We start from the raw sequence: 26495 nt of genomic DNA, 5'->3' as shown, positions 1-26495 counted from the left end.
CATTGCGAATTCAATTTGAAGAAGTTCAGTATCAAGTTATACAACTTTGTTGTCACCTTCATAAGACAATAAGCCGTTAAGGTGAACAATTAAGTCTGTGGGTGAGAAAAGCAAACAACGACCTTATGAGACTCATGTATCATCACCCGCAATAAACAATTCAACTAACAAACATTGTAGTGGAATGGTTCAACCTTACAGGTTGAGGTACAATAAACAACCACTTCATTACACTGTATACATTTATATACAACTACAACAACAACAAAAATTAGTAGCAATCGGAACTTGCACAAAGGTCAGCTCAGTAACCGAGGCCCGGAAGTCGTGCAAAGACTTTCCTCAGTCCGAGGATAAAGATAACCATACCATTGAAAAGGAAAACAGAAGTTTCACCAAGCAAAAACCATTGGCGCAATACATAGTTATGCAACACACACACCATCGACAAATTGCATATGCATTACATTATACATTGTAGTTTTAGCAGTTATACCACTAATAAATTATTATATCCGACAAAAAATGTTCTAACCCTAATATCACTAACTACAAGTGCAACCTTAACATCATTTCAACTTTCCCCATTTAAGTTTTTGCGGTGCAAAATTGCACTTACAGTATACACACACTTACAAACAATTCAAATTAATGGAGATACTTATTTTTAATGTTTATGGAGTTAATGTTTTTAAAGAGTTTGTATTTATTATCAAGATTATCTGAAATATTAACAAGTGAATTCAAACACAAATTCCAGCAAAAGATTCTACGCTAAAATGTACATAGGCACAGCACACTTTCGTCCTTCAATTGTGTCAAAAATAAGGATCTTTAGTGTCAGTAACCAACTTTCCCCTGCGTTTTGTTTCAAATGAAGATAACTGACGAATGAGTCCACGATTCGGTCTTATTGAAAATTTGCATGAACGCAAATGCCTCCATGCATCCTGTGTTATTTTATATAAAAAAATTCATGAAATTCAAGTCTTGCCCTGCAACTCAAAAGTGTTAAGTATAAAGTAAATATTGAACTTTGGCGAGTTAGTGCAATATATTTAAAATATGAATAAAAAGACTTATGTACAAACTTATCATTACGAAAAACCTCATTCGGTAGCTCATTTTGCAAAAATCTACAAATGTAGACTGGTCTTTTTATCCCCCACCATATTGAAAATGTGCGCTAATTTAAGTTTTGCCTACCTTTAACAATACTTAAACATTTGGCCATTTGCAAAACGTTGAAGGGTTGAACTACAACTATTTAAAACTTGGCATAACATTGTGACGGTCGTGATAATAAATTTAAATAAGTTCTATAATTGGCATTTTAAAAGCGATTGTGTGTTCTCCGGTTAGATGTAAATTGAATATTTAAACAAGTGTATTATTCTTGCTTAGTTTGTTATTCAAATATTGTAGCGCCAAAGCGACATACCACCTATAGTTGAAGTCTTTCAAGTAGCATTGTGTTTCACAGCGTAAAGTTTGATGGTACTTTGGTGAAAAAGCTTAGATGACGTAGAATAATACATTTGACATATATGTTACTCGTAGTATGGTCTGAGATGTCTGTCGTTGATTGGCTAAGATATAGCGATATAAAAAGCTTGGACTTGGTTCAGACTCTCTCTTCGTTTCAGTTTTGTCTGTTTTGCCCTTCTGGCTTATTCAATTGAAGTAAATGCTTTATTCGAATGTGAAATGGTGATGAAATTGTTTCTGATGTGACTATGACTATATTTCGGACAATATAACAATTTAGACTTGATGAATGTGGTGCTGATTTAAAGAAACAATTAGAAAAAGCCTACCTACAACGGAGTTAAAGACAAAATAGTCTAGGAGTTCTAAAAGAAAGACTAGAAGCCTTTGGCTGTAGGCCAACCTTAAAACAAGCAACATCGCCATCCCCACAACATTAACACAGGGTTTCTGAAGCATACTGGAAAAAAATTATTCATTTACTATGTCTTGTTGTATTTTAATGTACAAACATTAATTACAATTTATTTACATTACAAACAAAGAGTGACCATTTATGATGATTTTTATTGGACACATTTCTCTTAGATGACAAATGTATCGCTACTACACAAGATGTGTAAAGCATCTGGTTAAATTCTGTGCAAGTTCAGATAGGGTGCGGATGAAGTGCTATAAAATCATAACTGGATGATAAAAATGAGTAAGATTTTTGGTGTGGTTTGGAAGCCCTTTGTTCTTTTCTTCTTTATTATCCCAAGCAGATTTCAGGCTTACGAAGTGGTTCTAATACTCGGTAACGGATTCCATCCCGGAAGAGAAACGATCACCATCACGATGCATTGGTTTACTGGAGCATGTCTCGCATCAACGCATGTTGGGTATGAAATGGGACGTTGACACCTTACGGTTTGCCATCTTTTTACTGGCGAGATCCCACACCCTAAGAAGAATCTTATCGACAAAAACTCATTGTTCGACCTTCTTGGTTTTTTCACTCCCGTTGTGCTGGAGGCCCCTATGATTTACAAGCAAGAATTGGAATGGGACAAACCTACTATCGAAAATGGAAGCAAACGATGGTGCACTTGGTTACTAACCTCATCAAAACTACTTGAAGTCTCAATACCACAGAGTTTTGACCTTCGTTCGGTAAATGACGTCAAACGATGCCAGCTGCACTACTTTTCCCATGCCTCACGACTGGCATATTGAGCTTTGTGTTATCTAATTATCTTGGATGCAGAACACAATGCACGTTGCGTTCTCTGCATGGGAAAATGACACCTCGCTCCCAGGGTCAAAAGGAGCAACCCGTGTTTCGAGCCGATGGCAGCCATAGTTAGGCCATGAAAATAAATTTAATGGTTAAGAAAGAAATGAGTTTTCAACTGTGTTCTCCTATCTTCTAGACGTAATCCTCTATTGTCATCCAGAGCCTGCAAAATGAGCGTAAACGTTTTCCTCAGTTTTTCTCCAGTCCTCTGGACTTCATCGCCAAACACTCCTCTGTCCCAACTTCAGACATGTGCCAACAAAAAAAATCTTGTAGACTTTGTCCCCCGAGCAACCAACGTACGCGGACTGCTCAAGACAGGCTGTTTCAAAGGCCCAGGTTGTTTTTTCAGGTTCGGTTGATGAATTGCCTGCACAATTCGAATGAAAGGTGTTCTCTGGCAATGACTTTAAACAGTTCAACAGGAAACCCGAAACATTCTTCGTTATAATAAACGGCATTTTATGCGTATGCGGAAAGTTGGACAAAGTACCAATGACTGTCTTCAGACGGCCACCCTGTTATCATCCCACAAATGTCCCACTTGACGGAATTGGCAACATCATGAACTCTCCGGCCATATGGGTTTACAGTTTACCCTCAACTCCATCATACAATGCTTCTGGATCATTAAATCCACTTCTGCAGTCAAAAGGACGCTAGCAAACTGCCTCTACTATCGACGTTTCGCTGCCAAACTAGGTCCATAGGTTATGATCCACCTCCCAGCTGCATGTCTGCAAGAATGCGACCTGTCAACACACGCTTTCCAGCGGTTCATTTCAAGAAGAGTTCCAATCAAGCATATGTACTTCGACAATGGCACCAACATGGTCAGTGCAGACGCCTCCTAAGAGAATCCATTGAAAATTGAAACAAAACCCCAGCTGCTGCCTTTCTTCCAACAGTAATACATCGTATGGTCCTTTAAGCCATTTGGCGCAAGCCGCATGGGCGGTGCATAGGAAAAAATGATCCGGTCTGTGCGTCGCATCTTATTATCCCTATCTGGCAAACGCCCTCTCACGGTCAATCAACTGCAAACTTTTCTTGCGAAGACAGAAGCAATGATGAATGAAGCATGTCCACTGACCCCGATCACTCTTGACATTGATGGCAAAACAGGTTTGACACCAAATCATCTGCTATGAGTAAACGACACTACCGGACACCAACCATGCCCTACGGAAGACATGTTCCACTTCGCACGGTTGGAATTACAGAGAGGTGGAATTAAGTACAGTACCCAGCTGACCAAATTTGGTTGAGGTGGTCAAGAGAGTATTAGCGCAATATCAATGCACGCCAAAAGAAAATCTCCTGGTCGACAACATTGTTCTTCTTGCCGAAAATAACTTACCACGATCTCAATGGCTAATGGGCCGTGTCGTAAAGACATTTGCTAAAAAAACATGGCATAGGTCAAACAGCTTTTGTTAGGGCCAAAGGTTCTAAGTTCCTCCATCCCATTAATAAACTGTGCGTGGTTATCTCCGCTGACAACAAACCTTCTGAGCAGCACTAACTGTGAAACGGCAGAATGTCCAAAACAAATGAAACTATCAGCAGTTTTTTTGGAGTTAAACTTGATTTTCCAGCAGTCAGTCCTGTGTCTTTGTTCCTGTGCTCCCGTTACTGTGCCTTGGTTTCCGTTCCCAGCGATGGTCGGTTTTTTATTTCTATAACTAGGCTTACACTGTGCCCTAGGTTACGCTTGTGGCAATGGTCGGTTTTGTGTTCGAGTGACATTTCTTAAGCCCTGCCCTGGCTTATGTTCCCAGCGATCGTTGGTCTTGAGTACCTGTTCTGTTATTTGTATCTTTGGCGAACGATGCTTACATTTCAGATGATCATCCTTCCTGCAATCATCATTATCATCAATGGACCAAAAATTTATTTTTTATATCAATTTCTTTAGTTTGAATCAATTTGGTCGGGAAATTTATAATTTTCATTACTTTTATTAATGGAAGTTTAACTTTTATTTATTGCGTAGCGTTTACTTTCAGAATTCTTTGCCAAGTTTATCTTAATTACATACCGCATGTGTTACAAAGTGTACTTAAACCTGCGGAACACGCATAATTATCCTTCTACCATCTGTTTGACTGGATTCAGCCAAGTCTTTAAACTGCCGAAAATTAAAATAAAGTCTTTGTTTATATCATAGTTGGATGAATTGACACGATACGTTGAGCTCCTATATCAATTTAAAAGGACAAGCTGTATTAAGTTCTGTTACTTGGAGGCCAGTGTGCTCCAGCCTTTCGCTGAAGTCACACCAAAACGTAACAAGTTATACCGTTGTGTGATAAAACTGCTTCCTGAGGCAAAAGATTGAGTTTGACACGAGTTTAAATTAAGTCCTTATTGCATTACGCTATATGTGTACGTGATATTGAAAAGTTGATCAGCTTCAATCAAACTACCAGGCAATACATTGAGTGTACTATACATTACACAACATCTAGTCTTCTACCTCACTCCCACAACCAACCTCTGTTGAACAGGGTTTTGTTACTTTGGTATCAACTTAAATCATCTGAAAGGGATGTCGGTTCCTTGGATGGAGTTCGTTTTACATGCTCGTAGTAGCGCAAACAGAAATTCGCAAACCACTCGGTTGGGATTTATTTCAAATTACTTTGTTTAACATTTTTAGCTTGAGGCCAATGTTTAGAACTTAATTGGCATTTTCAAACTTTACTATTACTTTCTGTTAAGTAATCGGAAACCCCACCCAATTTTCAAATAAGCACTTTTTCCAGTGACAAAATCCCGAAAACACTTTTACTCCCAACCATAAACATTGTATGAATTTGTGAATTTGGTAAGATTCATACATTTTGAATTAGTATAATGCAGGTTATTGTTATTCATGAAAATTGGTTTTTAGGAAAGTCTTGTAGACCCCCGAAAACCCACCATCTAAAAACACAGAGGCTACTCATGATTATTATCAGAATAGAGGGCAGATAACTATATCTGCCTCACCTCTGGTAAAGACTAATATAAGCCTATTTGCATCTAAGTCTGAGTGCATTCTTTTTTTATAAGCTTCTCAGCTAAAACTTCTGCAAAAATATCAGCCTTTTGCTAAAGGCATTGTTGGATATGAGGTTGGACCAATCACCATCTCAAATTTGTATACACACTGTGATACACAAAGATACACACTGTGCAGAATAATTAGCACTGTGCTGTGTTAGATGCTGAAAATGGTTACATAAACTGTACAGCGATCTGTATCACAAGAAATAATAAACTTCAACAAAATTTGTCCAAACAACTGCTTTTTACACTGTTAATTGTTTTGCATATTCAGTAAAAAATATCAAAAGTTTAAGTATTTTGTCATGTGGCATTTATATTTCCCGCAATTTTATTAAAAAAATGACCGAATAACTGGCACCTTGTGGACCTTACAGATTCTTTTTACCCTAAAAGTACAAACATTTCCAAAGAGTATCACAGTAAAACTTTTCTGAGAAATAAAAGGAACATTCAATGAATAATTTTTTAGATTATACATAAACATAAATATCATGTTTTCTTCTTACAAAAAGAAATTGTTTGAGAAGAAACTAGATTTTACAGATTTAAGAAAAAAAAATGTAAAATTTTTTATTTTAACAAACGCTATTTTGAACATTTTTTTTTAGAAACTTTGAAAAATTTTCCTGACTATAAAGAATATTTCTAGTTAAGTCTGATATAAATGCAAGCATCGCACAAAAACTATTCAGTAAAACATTTTTCTGACATTGAAATGGTCTTCCAATTCTGTGAACGTTGCTTTTAACTCTTTTAATGTAATATATTTAAATAATTAATATAACTATTTCTATTTATTCAGGTTTAGTGGCTGTGCTGATGCTATAAATTTGTCTTTCTGAAAATTATATCAATTTGATACACATTTTTACCCTTTCGAAATTTTGCTGCTTTAGTTGTGCAGTATTATTAATAAATTTGCAACCATCAGCGCAATTTTTCGTCCTCTAATAAAACAATAAATTGATTGAATAAAAAATTCACATGTGCAATTGAGACCAAATGCTGATCAAAAATTAGGCTATTTAGGCATCTCTTGAGTGAATAGCTGTTTATGTTAATGATCAAGCATGGAGGCCGAAATGCATGACAGTTGCTGAGGATGTTATTGGGTGTTTGGATTTTCTCACATTGGCGCTTACTACATCGCTGTCTGCTAAAATCATCACAAACATTTTTTAGTTTGCCAGATACATGATGGCTGGCAGCACCTAGGGAGTTTGCAGCTAGTCAAAAGCAAGTACACAATTTGATCACACATGAGAACACAATTAGTCTGAATAGTGAGGCAAATAGGCCACATACTTGTACACAAAGTGATACTACCTCGAAATTTGGCAAAGTTAATCCCACGAGTATTAGCTTCAGCATTTCATATGGATCTAACTTAATGCTTGCATTTGAGGCATATTTTTTGTTTTCTTATTTCTAAATACACTTTTTCTGACCTTTGTAAACCCATTTGAATTTCTGTTACAGCATTTAAATAATTATCTGATGCATGACAAGCCACAAACTGACTTCAGTTTATATGACGTATGCGTATGACCTCATATTAAGGTTCGCCGCACATCAAAAATGTTTTTTTGTAGTTCAATATTTTCAAATGAGGGAAGAACGTTCAAAACGAATTACATACACTACTACCAAAAATGACGTCATCACATCCAACGTATGCCTGTGACCATAGTTTCGGCAAATGGTGTTAGAACTAATTTGCTTCTGGAGCTCAACGCACAAAAACCAGTATAATTATCACCATTATTTAAAAACATGTTCCAAGAAACATGCTGATGACAATGTGGTAAAAAATTTCAATCCACCCAGCACCCGCAGAAGATTCAGTGAAGAAAATGCTAAGGTAAATAACTGTTTCTTATGTAATGATGAAGAAGATACGTCAAACCTAACACCAGTACACACTTTGGAACTCTTCAATCCACAGAAAAGTTCGAGGTAAATTGTTTCTTAAGTAATGATGAAAAAGATTTGTCGAACCTAAAACAGGTACAAATTTTTGAATTGCATAATAAGCTTTGTCATATAGTGCGTCGTCTTGAAGATGAAAAACGGATTACCAAATTGAGTGAAAGCTTCTTAATTGCAAAGCAGAAGAAGTTTCAGAAGACATGGTTATTGTTATTTTTGTGAACTGTTACAATATATATGGAACTGTTCAGAAACATCATAAAAAGTTAGTCTTTAAGTTAAGCAATCTTAAGCATTTTTACTGCCAGCAGGTCCTGACTCAAGTATTGCACAGCTGTAAACAGTTTTAGGTTGAACTAGTGCACATTAAAGTGCTTTCCAGAAATGGAAGAACATCAATATAATAGAGAAATATTAAGAAGCTGCGGACCAGTTATCCTCCAAGGAATGGAGAAAGATGAGCGTGTCTCTTTCGTTAAGCTAAGATTATTATCAGGAAGCATGTGATCTCTCAAGAATATGACAGCGAGTTTAAGAGTAACACAAGCTGTGTTCCACAATGTCAACTTATAATACTTTTGCCAACGTCTTTTTTTCTGATGGATCGATTACTGATTTTAGAACAAACGTATTAGCGATAATTTCATCAGAATTTCACAATTAAGTACATTGTAGAACAAGATTCTTTTCCCATAACAAGCAATTCAAAACTCCATTACCCCTGTACACAGATAGGTTTGTAATTGATCCTAAAACTCGCAGAAATGATTTAATAAACAATCTAGCAAAAAAAGCCCAAGTGTTTTCTACAGCAGAGTGCAGGTTGTACAGAGCGCCATCGCAAAATGTCTTTGCCAGCAGTTTAGGGAAAATCTGAGCGTGATGGTTGTGCTTTGAAAGCCTTCCCCACCTCAAAAGGCCCACCAAAACAAGCGAATGAATAATACTGTACTGTGATTTATATATAAATGTGCATACATCCTCACAGCTGTCAACAGTTACTGGAATACCACGCTTTTATAACAGTTATGATTATGAACATAAAAGAATTAATGAGAAGTTCAATGAAAATCTCCTACAATGATTATGCAGTTCGATATTTTAAGCATTTTGCAGATCATTGAGCAATAGGGGTGGTGCAAATTGAATCCAAGTTTCATTAATCAGCCAATTATATTGGAAAATTTCCAAAGCTCAAAATCAGTAGAGTCTAATACTTGACATTAAACACATCGGTATCGTATTTGTTCAATTTAAATTGCAATTGTATGAATAAACAATTAGTTACTCAAGTCATGAGATCACAATAATTAAGGCAAATTTTCGAGTAATTTTTACTGATTACACTGATGGCACAGATTGTCCATTCTCAGTACTGCATATTTTATTGTTAAAACTACCCTGTTATTCAGAAATTCAACGTAGTAAGAAACTAAAAGATAATATTAAAAAAAAATTAGTTAGAGACAGTAAATGTACATATCGGTTAATTCGCAGATGATTGTAAAAACTATGGTCACCTTTTGTAATAACAATATCTAGATGCGACCAAGAATTGTATTTACACAAATATTACTTTTAAAACAACCAAAGCGCTTCGTTTTAATATATGTGTCATTTATGCAACGATCTAAATCTTATGCATTTGAGGCAAGAGAAGGACATGAAAGGACAACAACACACATACAAGCCAGCTTCGGAAAACTAAACCAAGTACAAACAAGCAAAAAATCATTTATTTTACATAATTTGTCATATGCAGCTTTCTGCAAAATCACAGTGTTTCCCAATAGTTTTTACAAATTCATGTATTACGCTAAGAAAAATTTAACATGGTCTGAGTTTGAGATTGATCATGGGATGTTAAAGCTGAAATAAAATGTATGATATCTACGTAAACATTAAAAGCAAAAATTTTTTTTATTACATTTCCCTCGCTAAAATCCAAACTTTGGAACAGTTAGCATTAAATCCTAAATTTTCAGCAATAAACGATTCAATTTTATTGTAATGTAGAGAATATAATCAAGAATTGAATCCTGCTAATTTTTAGTATTTTACCATGAAAGCTGTGGATGCCAGAAGCAAATAAAGAAAAGAGGTTCCTCATGTGACAAAAATGCCATAATTTCAAAGGCCTCTATCTTAAAACTCAGTTACGCTAGAACCCTAAAATTTTTTGTGTTGTATTAATTCTTCTACCCTGTCATATTTAAAACACAAAAAAAATCTGAGAGGTAAGGGTGTTTGAGGTTGGTTGATTTTGTATGGAATGACCCATAATAAAGTAGGCTACAGAAACAACAAAAAGTTGTTAGATGTTGTTTTCCAGCATTACAACCGCGGTCAGTCTCAAGTAAATTATTCATGAAAAATAAAATGCCACCCCAATGTGTGTTTGTAGATGAATAAATATGATAACACTATAATTAATAATGATATATAGACCAGTGACTGTGTGACGCCATACTTGAGCACTCAGCAGAGGAAAAGCTTTAATTGGACCAGTTATTTTCTTCCATACTTATAGTGTGGGCATATAATAAAAATACCTACCTTCAAAGTCCATTTGTAGTATACCATCAGATATACAAGGCAAGCAGCAGCACTCCTACTTACACCATTTTTAGACCATACTAGGATTGCATTCAAATTACTTCTGTTAACATCTGCATTTAATACACAGCAAATTTATTTCCATTGAATCTATTCTATGATAATAATAATATTATATATTATTATTATATAATTATTATTATTATTAATAACAAAAATAATATATTGAATCTATTCTATGATAATGGTAATAATAATTTAATTAATATTTTAGTAATAATAAAGTAATAAATAATAATATCTATGAATCTAAAGTTTATCATTAAGTTGTCAGCAGTGTTAAAAATGTCAATTTTTGTTAAATTTGTTATGGTATCATAAAATGTGCTGCGTTTGAAAATTATTTCGCAAAATTCAAAGATGTTTTAACTGTTTCTGAATCATTTTTTGCGCTGAACTCAAAAATGCAACCAGTTTTTTTCAATCAGGTCAAGTTTTTTTTTCATCACGTATTTAATTATGCTAGCTTTGGTCATTATTGTGCACAAAGAAACTAATTTCTGTGGCAGCTTAATTGGTCATGCATGTTGTCAATTTTCGCAAGATGGTATTTTTATTTGAATGCAAGGTTTTTGCAATGAAAGCCATTTTAAAGTTAAGTTGAAATAAAGGTAAGAAATAAAGGTAAGGTTTTCAATAAGTTGAAATAAAGGCACTTACAACTAACCAAGAAAGCTTCCTAACACATAATTTTGTTCAACGGCGCTCAACCTAACAGTAGAAGTTAATATATTACACTTTAGACATGTAAACACTTACATCACAAATGTGTTTTAAATGCGATGTGTGAAATAAAAACGAAGTGGCCCATCAAAGACTCCTGCTCGTAGCTTTGCTTCAGAGATACGGGGAAATTTCATTTGTAAGAACGTGAAGGTTGGGCCATCTTTATGTGCCTTGGTATAGTTTTTCATGAGACCAAGTTTAATGTGGAGAGTAAGCAGATTTGAAATTTTTAAAACCAGGAGTAAAACTTGTTCTGGGTGGCCAGTTAATTTGTGTGTAGTGGCGATCATTAGCCCTCGAGTCCCACAGACACAAAAAACATGGATGTTTAGTGTAACTGGCCTGTAACCCAAGAAGTATCGAAATCATTTTTAAGTCACCACATATTTTCCATTTGTGTTGGCTATACTGAAGAGATTTCATGTCTTCATAGCATTCAGTGAGCTTCACTGAATGTCCAACAGTGCTCAACAGAACCAATCTCATTGCCATTGTCTAGTAATACTGCCTTCAAACTCTTTACAGATGAGTCCAAAAACAATCGCCATTCTGCCGAACTGTAGTCTATGCCCAAAGCTGATATTAATCCTGAAACATCTTGACAGTATACTAGGGAATGGTCTTCGTCATAATTGAAATATTCTCTGAACTCTTTATCTCTATACCGATACCAGAAATATGTGGTGCGTGGAGCTAGCAAGTTGTTCTCACGTAGTCGTGATCCTAGGAGCTGAGCGGATTCTTTGGTGAGATTTAAATCCCGTGTTAGGTAATTCAGCTCAAGCTCACTTCAAGCTCAGTAAAGTATTGAGTGCACATAAGTCTTTACATAGCTAATTTCCAAATAAAATTTAATAACTATCATCTAAACTGCACACTAACCTAGCCTGTAAAAACAAGTTCAGATGTTTAACTTTTCAAGCATCAGGTGCATTCATTATGTTCTTCTCATTGTGATGTCACTGAAGTTTCATCAAAACTTAATTCAATTGCTAAATCATTTTTATGACATCTCAATCGCAAGACGCTGAAAGCTGAAGTTGTCAAAAATTTCAAATGCAATTTGCCAAAAAACTAGACCTGATGGAAGAAAACGGTTAACAGTTTTGGATTCAGCATCAAAAAGTACACTAAGAACCGTCAATACTTTAGTAACCTAAAAATTAACGCAGCACAGTGATAAGTTTTATCCTTGTGATGACAAACTCGGCGATGATTCGTGATTGATCGAGCTTGGTTACCGAGCTAGTCTTTATACAAGTTTCAATAAATGCACACATTTATTGTTTATTGTTTTGATTTTTTCCGCATCTTTTTGCCCAAATTGGGAACTGTTCACTAGAACCACTAAACAGGAACAAACATTGTCAATGCCTTGTCCAAAAGCATTACAATGGTAGAGCCAATAGATATCGAATGCGGGCCACATTAATGTAAACCTGTGTGGTGAATACTGTTTATAGAACACCAGCAGGAGGACTTTAGAACAAGAATAGTTAGAACAAGAATAGTGTGACACAATAGAAAATTTTATGACAAACTTAGGAAATAGACGAAAAGAAAAGAAAAACATTTACTCAAAGAATTTTAATGTGTTCCACTATTTCAGATAAATACTGTTACTCACAGTCAATGTATGTAACTTTGATTATGCTAACCAAGCTAAAAGGCAGTACTTTAATTGTAGTATCATCCAACATCCACTTCACTCCTATAACCAACTTGTATTTAACATAGGTTCTTTAAAAGCAACTGTTTCTTTTAATAGAGTTCATTGTAGTGGAGTTTTTCTTCTACCATCTAGACTAGTCAAGAAGATTATTTCCATCTTGACTGTGGTACAAGTCAATGCACATAACACGTCCTTTCAATTTAACAAAGGTTGTTTCAATTCATCATAGATTTATACATAATGGTATGATAATGCTTTCTGGCAACAAGTGGCATGCTTTGGGCATTTTGCTTTAAGTTCTCGTTTCTCTTTAATTTGTGTTTCTTCGATGATTACTCTTCTTTAAACGTTTGCGTCTTCATCCTTCCATATTTAACTTTGTTCAGTGGTTTAGATTACCTAACGATTATCAGTTCTAGTTAATTTCTGCAAATGAAGTTTTTTATATTTGCCGATATGCATCTATGCCAGTGCTACCGGAGAAGAACAACTGACCTTCACGAGAGTGAGATGAAGCTTCATGCATGTACTGACATCTTGATCGACCTCAATGGTGACCGCAACAAAGCTCAGGGAGTATAGAGCAAGCTAAATTAATGCCGAGTTTCTCCGACAGGATTTTAAATGCGCCCGCAACCACAACATAGGACAAGGATAGAATGTCTTCAATCACAATGTCCGACATGGATCAAATGTCTGCTTATTATTTTGAGGAGTCCTGCAACTATAAGGGTTCCCTCACTTCTGGTGTGCTGCTTCCATTTTTGCACTTGGGTACAAATGCAGTCTTTTTTTAGAAATGATTTTTAGAGCGACGTTTTTTTTAAGTAACAAGAGAACAATTCCAGAGTTATTCACTCTTCGCACTTTTTCAAACAGAGTTTTTGATGGAAAAAAATGAACAACACAAAGCATGTCCGAACCATGAGATGACGATTCAATATAAACTCTGTTTTTATGCTGATAGCAATGATCGATGAGACTGGTGACTGATAAGACGATAGAAAGACTCACTCATATGAGCCGAGTTGTCACCATAGTGTCGTAATTTGCTTCATGTTGCCGTGATATTTATAACTTAACTCATATATACTAGGAAAGTGAAGAATATTAAAATGTTGAACGTCGGCATCTGCAACTCCGAAAGGTTCTTAATACTCTACTCGTCTAGCAATCGTGTGTGGCAGGTACAATCAAAACAAAACTATTCAACATGGGATTCCATAAAATTTCCTAACATTTACTACATATAATGGTAAGCAATCACAGTTGCTGTTTGACACGTGGTTAACAAAACAAATTTGCAGTGTAAAAATTATGATTGGTTTTCAAAAACACACCGAGTGAAAATATTTTCAATTGATAAAAAAATATAAAAAAGTACGCTCTTTTTAAATAAAAGAACGAAAACATTCTTTTTTTCATTAACAAAAAAGGGCAACGCTCTTTTTAAAAGATCAGTTGACAGCTTTGTTTTTAGTTGATTGCAGCTCTGGCCTAGATCACAAGCCTTATCTGGGGGGCGAAGTAGTGTAGTGGCAAGCGCAACATTTTTGATATTTTCCTTTCAGTTCTCTTGCCAGCTTTGTTTTTAGTTTATTGCGGCTCAAGCCTAGATCACAAGCCTTGCTTTATCTGGTGTATACTAAGAGATGATCAGACCATCCCAAAAAATGCAAATAGGTTGCAAAATATTTCACTTAAGTCTGGACAGAATAGATTTATGCCTTAAAGAGCTATGATACAGTTGTGATATGTATATATATAGAATACAAGAGCCGAGACAGAAGATGACATCCTTGTGTTCGTTTTATGCGTAAGTCGGAAATCCCAAGACTTTACTCTTACATTTAAAACATAACTAAGCAATCAAAGCGTACTATCTGGAGGCCTTACCCTATTATAATTTTAACCTTGAGCAATGCATTAAAAGTCTGTTAACCTGTTCAGTAGTACTTGAAAACAATTACAAATATTTGGGCAACACTCCAAACAAAAAATAAAAAATACAACCACAAGAAAATGCACAAATCACAGCTATAAGTGTTTAAGTGATGAAGAATCATTGTGTTATGAGTTTAAGTTGTAATGCAAAAAGTTTTATTGGCCTGTGAACAAAGATTTCGATACCAAAAAACATAAGAGTTACAACAATGTTTTGTTAGGAATTGATATGCTTCTTCTCTTTAACGAAAATTGGCTCAAAATATATATGTACACCAATGTACTTTTTAAACTGTATTTTTATAAGACAGAAAACATTTTGTATCTATGCTACGTTAGCACCATCATAATAATAATAATAATGACATTACCATAATAAATTGACAGGAATGTGTCTTGATTTCAAGCAAAAGATAATATTTCTCGCTCACTTATACTCACCAATAAAGTTGACAATTGGCTCAATGTAAGAAGAAAATTCATTGTTATCATCAGTATCATCAATCGGAATTTGTAAATAAGCTTTGGTATCATCTCTTGTGTAACTGAATTATGACCAAATACTGTAGCATATTATATTTATAAACATACTTGACTATATATGATGAATTGGACAAAAAGCAGTGAAAAATATAATATAATTTTGCTAACTGTAACATACATAGTATCATTTTCTTTCGAAACATTAATATGTGCTTGTATTTTCAACTCTTTATGAATATGATAACTTTGTGCTTGTTCACTAGACCCAATGTATAGTATTCCTGGAAGCAATTCACAGGGAAACGTTTCAACTAAATCAAGTTCCTGCAAATAAAGAGTTTTTACCCTTAATGAAACTTATGTTTAACTGTCTAATTGCTATTCTATCTTTATAAATTAAAAAAAGTATCATAATTTATATGATATATATACAATATTTTTATGCAATATTTTATACAGTATAAAATTCATAGTTATAGCTTTTTATTTTACAATGCTACCAGTCCATGATATACCAACATTAAAAACATTGTAACAGTAACTTTACAAAACTTTACTGGCAATATTGTAAGCAATAACATGACTTTAAAAAACAAGGTAAAAGTTGTATCGATAAAAAAATATATTTTGAACTTTTCTGATTAAGCGTACAAATAGTACCTGAGGCGTATATATAATCTTTTGTGTCCTTAAAAATGGATACATAGCGGAAAAGTCTTCAAAACCACCCCGTAGAATTTTGACTGGATTTTTACTCCCATTATTTGCCATTACTGAAGCACATGTTATTGCTGAACCTGAAAAAAATTCATCAGTTATTTTGAAAAGTATTAAATGTATTATCTAGTGCTTTTTAAACAAATAAAAAAGTTTTACTGCAAAGGCACTTTAAGTGTAAAGTATTGCACCATACAGTATTGTGTCTTTACACGTTTATGTAGATACAGTATATTCATAAATTCTGCAAATATGCACACACAAACATACTTATACCATTCAGATTCGAAATGCATGTCATCCAACACATTCTACTTATGTTGACAGTAAGCAACTTTTTCTAACTTTTATTCAATCTATAGCATCAGTTGAATAATATACAGCGATATGCCAGTTTTCACCCACCTGGTCATTTTATGGTTATACACTTTGTGTTTCATCTGATAAAGAAAGCAATGCAAAAGCTTATCAACAAATGTAGTTAAGGCATTATATTATAAGTTTCTGCATTTTTGATTGATAACTTTGGCCAACAAATGGTTAAGTATATTATTGTTAAGATATTATATGTGAGGATTTCGAAATTCAGAAAATAAATATGTCAGCTAAGTTATTATTAATTTTTAAGTAAACTTTTTAAAAAATTTGAATTTTTGTTGTGTTTCATGTAAAATTATTCAATTTTAACTTAAAGATATTTCAACATTCCATTTCCAGAAATCTTTCTCTCCGTGCTATAATGATTAAAACTTGTTAAAATGGGTTATTTTTACATTTTTTTGCAACAAAGCAATCAATCATTTTATTTAGTTTTTTTTTTCCATTGGATTGGTGGGGATAAAACTATTACTAGTAAAGTAAAGTTAAAAATTGTGTTAATAGCAACCACTAATGTATGAGAAAAATATGACAAAGGTATCTTTTTCCCTAAAGTATTTTTGTATTGTAATTTCAATGACATTTCTGTTGAATGTCTGCATACTTTTACAAGCATTTTTCAATGAATTAGCTTAAATTGTAAAATAAATTGTTTTTGGTGGGGGAGATGAAAACAAGTTGCAGATTGATCCACAATTCCTATAATTTGCAATGTTATAATGCATTAAAGTTGATGAATTCAACTATAATCAAGCAAAATTACCATGTAAGTTGCACAGAAATACACTTATTAGAATACACAAAACTAACTATTTTGTCCAAAAATTAAATTTTCCAATTTTTGGTGGAAATTACTGAATAATCAAATAGTCAGGTAATCTGTTACGGCTCTTACCAATGAATGCATTTTTAACTGAAAATGAGATGAAGAGACAGTTGAAATATGGTATCCTAGGGAAAATAAGGTTCACTACAGAAAATATATCAAATATACCATAGGTAAAGTTGCTCATTGAGTTTGACGTTCAACCTTATTCTGCTATTGCATTATATTATTGAGGTTAACATTATTCTGCCACCATCAACAAAGGTGGAATATTAACCAAAAGTGGAGGTGTTACAACATATAATCCTAAGCTTGAGCCACAACCGGTTATTATTAGTAACAATGCATTGTAGTAACTAGTACTTACTTTTTTCTCTTAATGAACGAGTATTACTGTCATATACAATGATGTGTGTTTTGCATTCCAATTCAGCATCATATGGAACAACATAACTTTCTGCCTCATCTAAATTTACTTGTCTGGCTGTGATAACATGACTTTCTTCGTATTCAGTTTTTTTTCGAGCATCTGTAAAATATTTAGTAAATTAGAAATTCTAGCATGAGTTAAAAAGGAAGACTAACAGTGTATATTTCTAAGCTAATGCCTATGAAAATTTCATGACACATCTAAAATATTATTACAAAACTGGTTGGGGGGCATTTTCGAACCATTAGACCTTGGTAAGCATCAGCTGGATTTGAAAATTTATTGGAATGATATTGCAAGAGACATCTTTCAAAAAGAAAATATCTCAAACAAAATCAATTAGAATGTCGATTTTTTAGGATTGGCTTGGGTATAATTTAATATTAAATAGCCTTAAGTATACGCGTAATACTTTATACTTATACTGTGTCAACTAGTGGTTTGGTTATAGTAGTTAATTGATTAATCGTTAATCTGTCTCCGTTGATATGCATGTCTGTCTACTTCTGGTGCACTAGTTGTCATTGAAAGTTAGGGGATTAAAAATTCCTATCTCAAAAAGTAAAGGTTGTAGCTCATTTTCATGTGGAAAAGTAGAAAGCCCAATAGGCCCCCTGAAAACATGGGGATCAACAAATGAAGCTCGAGATATACAGTTTGTTTGTTTGTTTTTTGCTCCTTGATCTAAGACCATCTAGCGGTCAAAACATTTTTGCCCAAAAATCTCTAATCCAATTTTGGTCAAGTTATCGTCATTTAAGCCTGTGTTTCCCAAACTTAATGCCTGCCCCTGAACAACTTGCTGACTATCAAACTCCCATTCAAGAAAAAAGTAAAAACAAACTTAGTATCCATTCGAGAAACAGAAAAAAACACATACATGCTTGCAAAAGCAGCACTAAAATGAGCGTTAAATTTTTATAGTTACTCAACGTAGGATAGGTCAATTTTTACAACTAAATCATTTCTAATACGGTAAGGCATTCCTCTTTCGAACTGAATAATCACTTTTCTTTTAACTACATCAATAAGCGAATAAATAAATTATTTACAAGCTTAACTCCAGTCAAGATATCAAACCATGTAGCAAGCATTATTACACCACCACCATTCAAGTCAAACAAAGCTTTTGTTACATCATACACACCAGTCTGACTGAACATTCGCTATTCAAAAACAAATCACTCTGTGAAACATCGTTGCCAACAAGAATTATCACATTATCTGTCACAGAGCTCCTACAGTCATCATCTTTGGAAAATCAAGGTTTCTCTAAGAATTCTGGGACGCTAGTTTCTCTCTCTCTCTCTCTCTCAAATACACTTTTCCTTCGACAATATGGGTAACCATTATATGGGTGGTAACGCAGTAACAATTTGGCTATTGGTTCTTGAATAGTAAGTCTATTGTGGTTTTTATATCAGTAAGTTGGTATGGTATCAAAAAAGTAAATATAATGTGATTAAAATAATATTTCGAATTTTGATTACAAAAAAGGTGTAGGTATATACACTGTCCTGTTATGCAGTTTGCATTAAATAACTAGTATACTGAAATCGGGATGTACAAGTTTTATGTCACCATAGCCCAATTGCAAGTGCTGGCATAATATACCGATGTTTTGTTTATAGATCATCTGAAAAACAAAATAATTAAATTTGATAGATACTACAAAAAAATACTTTCACTGCTAGACACACTTGCACTCCTTCCTTAAAACACTTTCAACTCAAAAAAAAATTTTCAAAAAGATAAGTTCACGTGGAATTTGTAAGCACCTGATGACATTTAATTACAAGTTTAATCAAAAAGACCAATCTGTCACTTTTTCTTGACATTCGGTTACAAATGCGTAACACTTTTTGGTATGCACTATACTGATAGAGTCACATACTGCTTGTGATGAATTTGGTACATGTGTCGTTAAATGGGTTAATGTCAAATTTTGCTCATGAAATGTAAATATCTATGTAGGTTTGTTCATTGATAGCTGAAATTATGTGTTTAAGGTTTCAGCAATAGAAACCACTAGGCCTAGAAAATCAACATCTTCATTCTTAGGCGAAAAAGCCTTTATTTTTAAGAAACAACTGCATTGTATTAATAAATGCTTTGTTACAAATGTGGATTGATTGATAAATGGATTGGAATAACATACAAAACTGTTGAATAGAAATTATTTGTTGATTCCACAAAACCAATAACAAGCCATTTACATATATAGGGAAAAGCACTGCAAGGAAATAAAAACGTACAGTGCAACAAAAATTTTGAAATGTAGCTGGAAAATATGCAGTGATGTGAAAGCTATATCTTTTTTTGTTCGGATTTCCGTTGGATTTAAACAACGTGTGCTTCTAATGTCATTGATATGGTGGTCATGACAACAGTCATTCAGCTATTAAGGTTTGGCCTCAGTGAGAAAATTTACACAATAGAAAAAAAAATGTCCAACAATGTATTTTGGCTGGTTCAGATAATGTATATTTACAATCGCTCCATATTAAGCTGTGGTGTTGAAATGTCTGAAAATACGATATGGTGTTTCAGTTTAAGAGCGATGCAAAATTAAAAGCTGGCATGTTTATAGGTTCTGATATCAAAAAGTTTATCGTTGGCACTAGATTCCAAGAAAGGTATGTATAACTCTTTAAAGCTCGCTACTTGAAAAATTTTAATTTCCTTGTGACCAATTTTTAAACAAACTACAGACAGACCGAGCTAATATGCAATAGGTAACATGCTGTAGATCAGGTTTTCCCAAACGTTTGGGCCATAAATCCTATTTGAGAATCTGTTATTTTTGGGGCCCCAGTCTTTTGTCAAGTCAAATTTTTCTGTCAAATCAAAAAACACAAAATAAATAACATTGAATTATATTTATTAACAAAATTAACAACATCAATGGGACTGACGGGGTCGCTTGTACAATTGCGAAAGCTTCTGAAATCATTTTAATTACAAATCACTGCAGCGATTAATTTAATTATCTATGTCTGACCTTTTGTATTTTTTTACATGGGCACAGATCCCAAGTGGTCCACAGAAGCCTAGTTTGGAAAACCGTGCTGTAAGTAACATCTTGAAAGCATATAAAAATAAAGATTTCTCCAAAATATAACAGTGATAAGAAGGTTGTTATCAATGTCTTTTTCATGCCAACATCAAGGGAGTGGGTTATGCTTGTCTTACATCGAGATTTTAAATGGTCGTCCAGAATGAAAAGTTCTTAAAAACTTACAACAAAACTTGCTTAACTTTAAATATTATTTTGATTTTACCATATTGACAAGATAAAATAATGAAAGTGTGTGATTAACGTCAGGTGTATGTTTTGCAACGGGACATTATGTTTTAACTGATAACAATTAAGCCCAATATTAACGTCCTCTATAAATACAAAAAATGCAAGGTAATAAATGAAAAATGGAACAAGATTGAAACATCTGACACCAGATTTGGAATCAAAGCACCAAATATAGTTAACATAACCTATCATTTTAAATTGGAAGAAATTTTGATGCCTACACCCCAAAACACAATGATTTTGTTATTAAACGTAAAAATCATTTTAGCATCAAAGAGTATGAGAAAACAAACGATAACATATTTTTCCAAGTACACAAACTTATTACAATTGTTAATTCTGGTGAGAAAATGTAAGTTGTTTACTATTCACCAAGTAAAATGGTTCCACAAGAAATCAGAAATATAAATATCTTGCTTGGTGCTTGCACGTTGGTCATGGAACTAAACTTCCTCATGATAACCAACAAAGCGTACACAAAATGCTAGCCAAGCACATTTGTATTATTATTTTTGCCGCTTTTATAACAGGCTGTCACTTATTCACTGGAAGAAATCGTGTATTTGAACCCCTTTCTCATATTTTTTTCTTGATTTAACTTGAAAGTTGTTGCATACTAACCTGTTACCCTAAACTTAACCTAATTTACTTTCTAATCTATAATTTAGTAGCAGTAGAAGTTGACAGATCTGCCAACTGGTGTATTAACTGGAACCTTGGATATACCGTATATACTGGCACATAAGCGGTCTTTTTTGACGAAAATGTTGGGCTAAAAAAAACAAGAGGGTGCTTATGCGACTGGCCAAATTCCGTTTGTACGATTAACTCATTACAAATGATCATCTTTAAACAATAAAATTAAGGATTTTTTACATGCAAAGTAATTCTTCAACTTGTTAACTTAACAATAACTTAACTCAACAATAATTTGTTATGTATAGTTGGTTAGTAATAAAAACCTTTAGGAAATAATCCTTGGTGGGAGTTTTTTCACATGACAGAAGGCAAAAAAAGTTATGTCTTTCTTTCCTTCATATTTGATTTAATCATAAAGGTCATTCGATGCTGCTGCAAGTATTTTTCGATAGGTGAGACATCGTACTTGTAATGATTATTACCTTTGCATTAACCTGCACTTCAAAACTGATAGATCATTATTTCCACTCTTATCAGATGGTACATATTAAATATTTGATCGGCAGCTGGCCTCAATGCTGCTTGACACACTCAATTTTTCATTACATTTTTGGGTTAGACAAATTTTTTAATTTGAAGTGAAATTGAATTAAAAATTTTATTTTGTCTCCAGTTTTCATGCAGAAAATAGCTTGAACAGAATTACTGTTTTATTGGAATTGAGAACAGAAAAGATGTGTGAAAAAGACTGACAGACAAGAGCTGCAAGCTGTAACTTCTAGAAACTTTCATGCCTCAAGTTAAAGAACTTCTAATTTAACTGCTTATCTTTAACAGCAGTCTGTCTGATAACCTCATGGTAAAATAGTTATTTCTTAAAAATTACCTTTTTTGAAGTTAAACTATGATCAGGGAGTGGTCAATTACTAGCCTACCTTCTATGTTACTGAGGTATATCAGAGAATTTTCATGACGTGTTGAAGCTTATAATAGATTAATATGGTGATCACATGGGCTTGGCAAATTCCTTGATACAAAAATCCTTTGAATAGCCAAGCGCAATGTTTCCACTCACATTTATGGGTGAATCTCTACTTTTACTAAACAATGTTGTCATTTCAAAATGTCTGGCTAAACTTGCATTAGTTTTTAAGCAAACATAGTGAAATAACACAAACCACTCTTATAGGATAAAGTAAGCTTTAAGTCTTTGGCACAGATTTTTCCTATGTTCTTCATATACCAGTATGCTATCATTGTATGTTGGAAAAATATTTTTTAAATCATTTAAATGCAAATTACAATTTATGCAAAACGGCTTTCAATAGTTATTCCTCTTACTGATTACAAAGCTTGTTTTTCCTATTTTGGTAATTTTTATTGTTCTTTGAATTCCTGTAACATACAGGCACCCAAAAATAATTTATGAGTACTCCATATTACTAGATTGATATGTAATTGTATTGATACCTTCATATGGTCTTCAAGTTGTAAATGTTTTTTTTGTGCTTCATTGTATTTTTATGGAAAAGCTTCAATTTAAAAATTGTTAAAGCAGGTTTATCTTTAGAGAACACTGTATCAAGGTTGGGGTAATTGTTATTTGTAACAAATTATTAAACGAAAGCATTTTATTGGTAATAAATTTGATTCAAATAACTTTAGGATTTGACCATAGTAATTGATTTATTAGGCACTAAAGCCATATTAATCGATAGATTATATTCCCTTTGTAGAGAAATAAAGTAACAAAATTGATTTATTTGAATTAAGTGTGAGTAACTCATATTGTAATCAGTTTTCCAATAATTAATTCAAGCCAACAAAGAGTAGTTCTCTAGCACTCCACTCTGGCCTAAAAATACAAATTGGATTAAAAATATGCTTGCTCAAGGGCTTCCTGATCAATAGTTATCTATGGCTATGAACCTTTGGACCTTAAACCTTAAAATAAAAAATTAATTGCATCAAAAAATTGTGGTTTTAAAGAAGAAGTCTAGGAATACCATGGTTGAAACATGAAACTAAATGTATGAGTGATCACCAAAAAACTAAACACTGATCAACACAGGATATATATAATGCAAAACAAAAAATATTTTGACCTGCTTACAATTAAATAGTCACTTTCTATAATAATTTTTTTGTGGCTGTGTGTTGACACTTTTATGGCTCTTTCAGGCTTTTACATATCTTCGTGTTTAGCAAGATAGACCAATGTAAATTTTAATGATCCGATGTTGATGAACAATTCTTTGTCATAAATGATGTGCTTCGGAAGTACCGTATATATACCGGCGTATAAGACCCCTTTTTGATGAAACCATTGGACCAAAAAACGAGAGGGGCTAATACGTCCCACCAAAAATCTGGAAAAAAATTTATGTCTTATCGGATAAATTTCTGTTTGTGTGGTAAACAGATCACACGTGATCATCTTTAAACAACAAATTTGAAGAAATTTGCACACTAAGTAATTGGAAATTATGGACTGGAAATCATGAGTGTCGACATACCGGTTATTCAAGATGCTTTTTGGCTGACATACAATTTCTGTTATTTACAGCAACAAAAGGTGCTCAGCTGGTGAATTAATTCTTTAATGTATTATAATATAATATATTATTGTAATCTGCCCTGACGAAGTTCCCAAAACGAACCCCCATGAAGCAATTTTGAAGTAGTTGCATTTTTAATAATTTTACTGCATAAATAAATTGACCCACTTTTGACACCCATACGCCACCTTCAAAAGTGAAGCAAGACAAACAAATAAGATCGGTTGCAATAATTCGTATTTTGAAACATGGTTACCTGGCTCATGTTTTGTCATGTTAATTGTAATACTTCATGTGCCAGCACAATTTAATTTAATTAACTTACAAATTTGGTCGTTGGGCTACAATTGATTGGCAGGTAGTGGGTTCACGTGCAAAAGTTATACTGTCTTTATCAAGTAGACGTTCAAGTAGCGATAAATAGTCTTCTTCTTGATGACGCAAAACATTTGTCGCAGGTAAAAATCGCGAGGGGACTTATTCCCCAGGTATATGTTAAAAACAAACTTTTGGCTTGAAAAACTAGGAGGAAGCTTATATGATGGTATTTACGGTAGATTAATGTATTGTTTACGATTTAATTGACTTATTTAAATTTTTCACATACGGAAAACAGATTTCAAATACTAGGTTGAAAATATAACAGAAAGATTTAACACATACATGCATCTATACATTCAGTCCAACATAATGGTATTTATGTGAAAATATGTTGGAAATCATATGATTATAAAGCATCACTATAGCCATACAACTGTTTCTGTAATCTCAAAAAAACTTGCAATAAGTATGCTTCTGCTTATAAGTGTTCTGCAAAGTCCCAAAGAGGTTTGATGCCCTTCAGAATGTCACCACCTATGACATAGTGGTAAACTTAACATTTAGTACCAGTCTAGAAAATGTGACAGCATCTTAAATGGTAGAAAACAACACCTGACAATCCTACTTGTTTCTGCTGTCCGGCACTGAGTTGCGTATTAGACCTATGCCAATTTAATCGAACGCATAAATTTATGTGCCTTGCTGGAATGCATGTTGTCATATGCCTAAGCGTTTTTTTAACTTTTGCGGGCCAAGAAAGCATTGAACAGCGCATGATTTATGGATAACACAAAAACTGTTTTTACATGTAAGGTTTAAAATTAAACTGAGTGTGAATACAAGTGGGAGTCACGTCTAATATATAATTATTGTTATTAAAAGAGACCATTTCAGGAAAGATACAACATAGTTGCAATTGCAACGATTAACAAAAGCAAGTTCATACGGTAATTATACATTACTTTTTATGTGAAATGTTGACCATAATTTCAGGCTATACATCTTTCTTTCATCATAAAAATCTTACAAATTGTAAGTTGCAATAAGATAAATTAATAGAAAAAGGTGAAAAAAATGTGTCACAGCAAGTAAACCTGTGTATTTGCATGCTGCGGATGTACATAGATAAATTCAAAAAATGATAATTAAGAAGAGTATCAAAATGCGATATTGCGTAATAAGAGTACAACAGAAATATGAGATATGGCACAAAGTAAACTGTAATAGCAACTATGAGAAAACCAGTAGTAAATAAGAAAATGGAAACAGTTGTTTAATTTTGGATTATATTTAATTTAAGATCATTATATTATATTTAAGATTTATAAATTTTCAAATCATTTATTTGTACTTTTTGTTATACAAGCTATTATCAGTCACAACCCTATTTTTAGGCAAAATTGCCAGTTATACAGGGCGTGTATGTTCAAGTATAAGGGATAAAAACATTAAAAAAATTAGTAGCACTTACCTAGCAATAACAAGAAATTTGGATCACTAACACATGGATGTAAGGAGTGTTGGTTAATGATATTATATAACTCGGTTGGTTCAATTAATACCAGATGAGCCATTCAGTGCTACTTATGTAAACTAATTACTTTGGAAGTTTATCCACACTTTTACCAAGTTTTATTTCATACTACTAATAAAATATTAAAACAGTATCATTCCAAATTTGGTAAAACAAAATAATTAAGACGTCTTTTACTAGAAAAACAAAGCATAAATCATCACAAGGATTGCCATTGAAATTTATCTTTCTGTGACCTGGTGGCGCTGAATTAGAATACTGCATTTAAATGATTTCAAGTCTCCCCAGTACTGGTATACAGTAGCCTTTACAGTAGCTTATTATGACCATCCTGGAAACAGACCATTATGGTCATAATATGCGTGCGTATCATAATGTTTACATTAACCAAAACTGCTACAGTACCGTTAAACCAAACCAGGAACGATACAGTTAGGCACAAATTAACAAAAAAAACATCAAATTCATCATTATTTATTTTATTTCATTAAGATTAAACAGCAACATTATGGTGAACAGGAGTAAGTGAATTGAGAATATATGTGGCACAATTGTCACTGTCAAGTTGCCAGTTTTTGTGTTACCAAATGTCCTCAG

The 26495-nt window shown here is 33.4% G+C and overlaps 1 protein-coding gene across 1 annotated transcript; it reads right to left on the bottom strand.

Moving 5' to 3' along the window:
- Positions 1-31: 31 nt before the first annotated feature.
- On the bottom strand, positions 32-26092 carry LOC143446124 (serine/threonine/tyrosine-interacting-like protein 1). The gene is made up of 7 exons (XM_076945624.1): positions 25836-26092; positions 17477-17638; positions 15849-15985; positions 15367-15512; positions 15147-15250; positions 10304-10416; positions 32-950 (listed from the first exon to the last, which is right to left on the bottom strand). The coding sequence occupies exons 1-7, from the start codon at positions 25936-25938 to the stop codon at positions 819-821; spliced, it is 897 nt and encodes a 298-aa protein (XP_076801739.1). The 5' UTR covers positions 25939-26092; the 3' UTR covers positions 32-818.
- Between the last annotated feature and the right edge of the window lie 403 nt (positions 26093-26495).

Source organism: Clavelina lepadiformis, chromosome 2, assembly GCF_947623445.1.
Source record: "Clavelina lepadiformis chromosome 2, kaClaLepa1.1, whole genome shotgun sequence".
NCBI lineage: Eukaryota > Metazoa > Chordata > Ascidiacea > Aplousobranchia > Clavelinidae > Clavelina > Clavelina lepadiformis.
This window is presented reverse-complemented; position numbering and strand designations above follow the sequence as displayed.

Bases quoted from the DNA above. Each gene is read 5' to 3' on its own strand.
- LOC143446124 (XM_076945624.1), bottom strand. From the start codon at position 25,938: ATGGCTCATCTGGTATTAATTGAACCAACCGAGTTATATAATATCATT. The intron at 15,986-17,476 runs GTAAGTACTAGT...AATTTTTTTCAG, and splicing joins TCGTTCATTAAGAGAAAAAA to GTTCAGCAATAACATGTGCT. The intron at 951-10,303 runs GTAGGTATTTTT...AAAATAACACAG, and splicing joins ACTACAAATGGACTTTGAAG to GATGCATGGAGGCATTTGCG.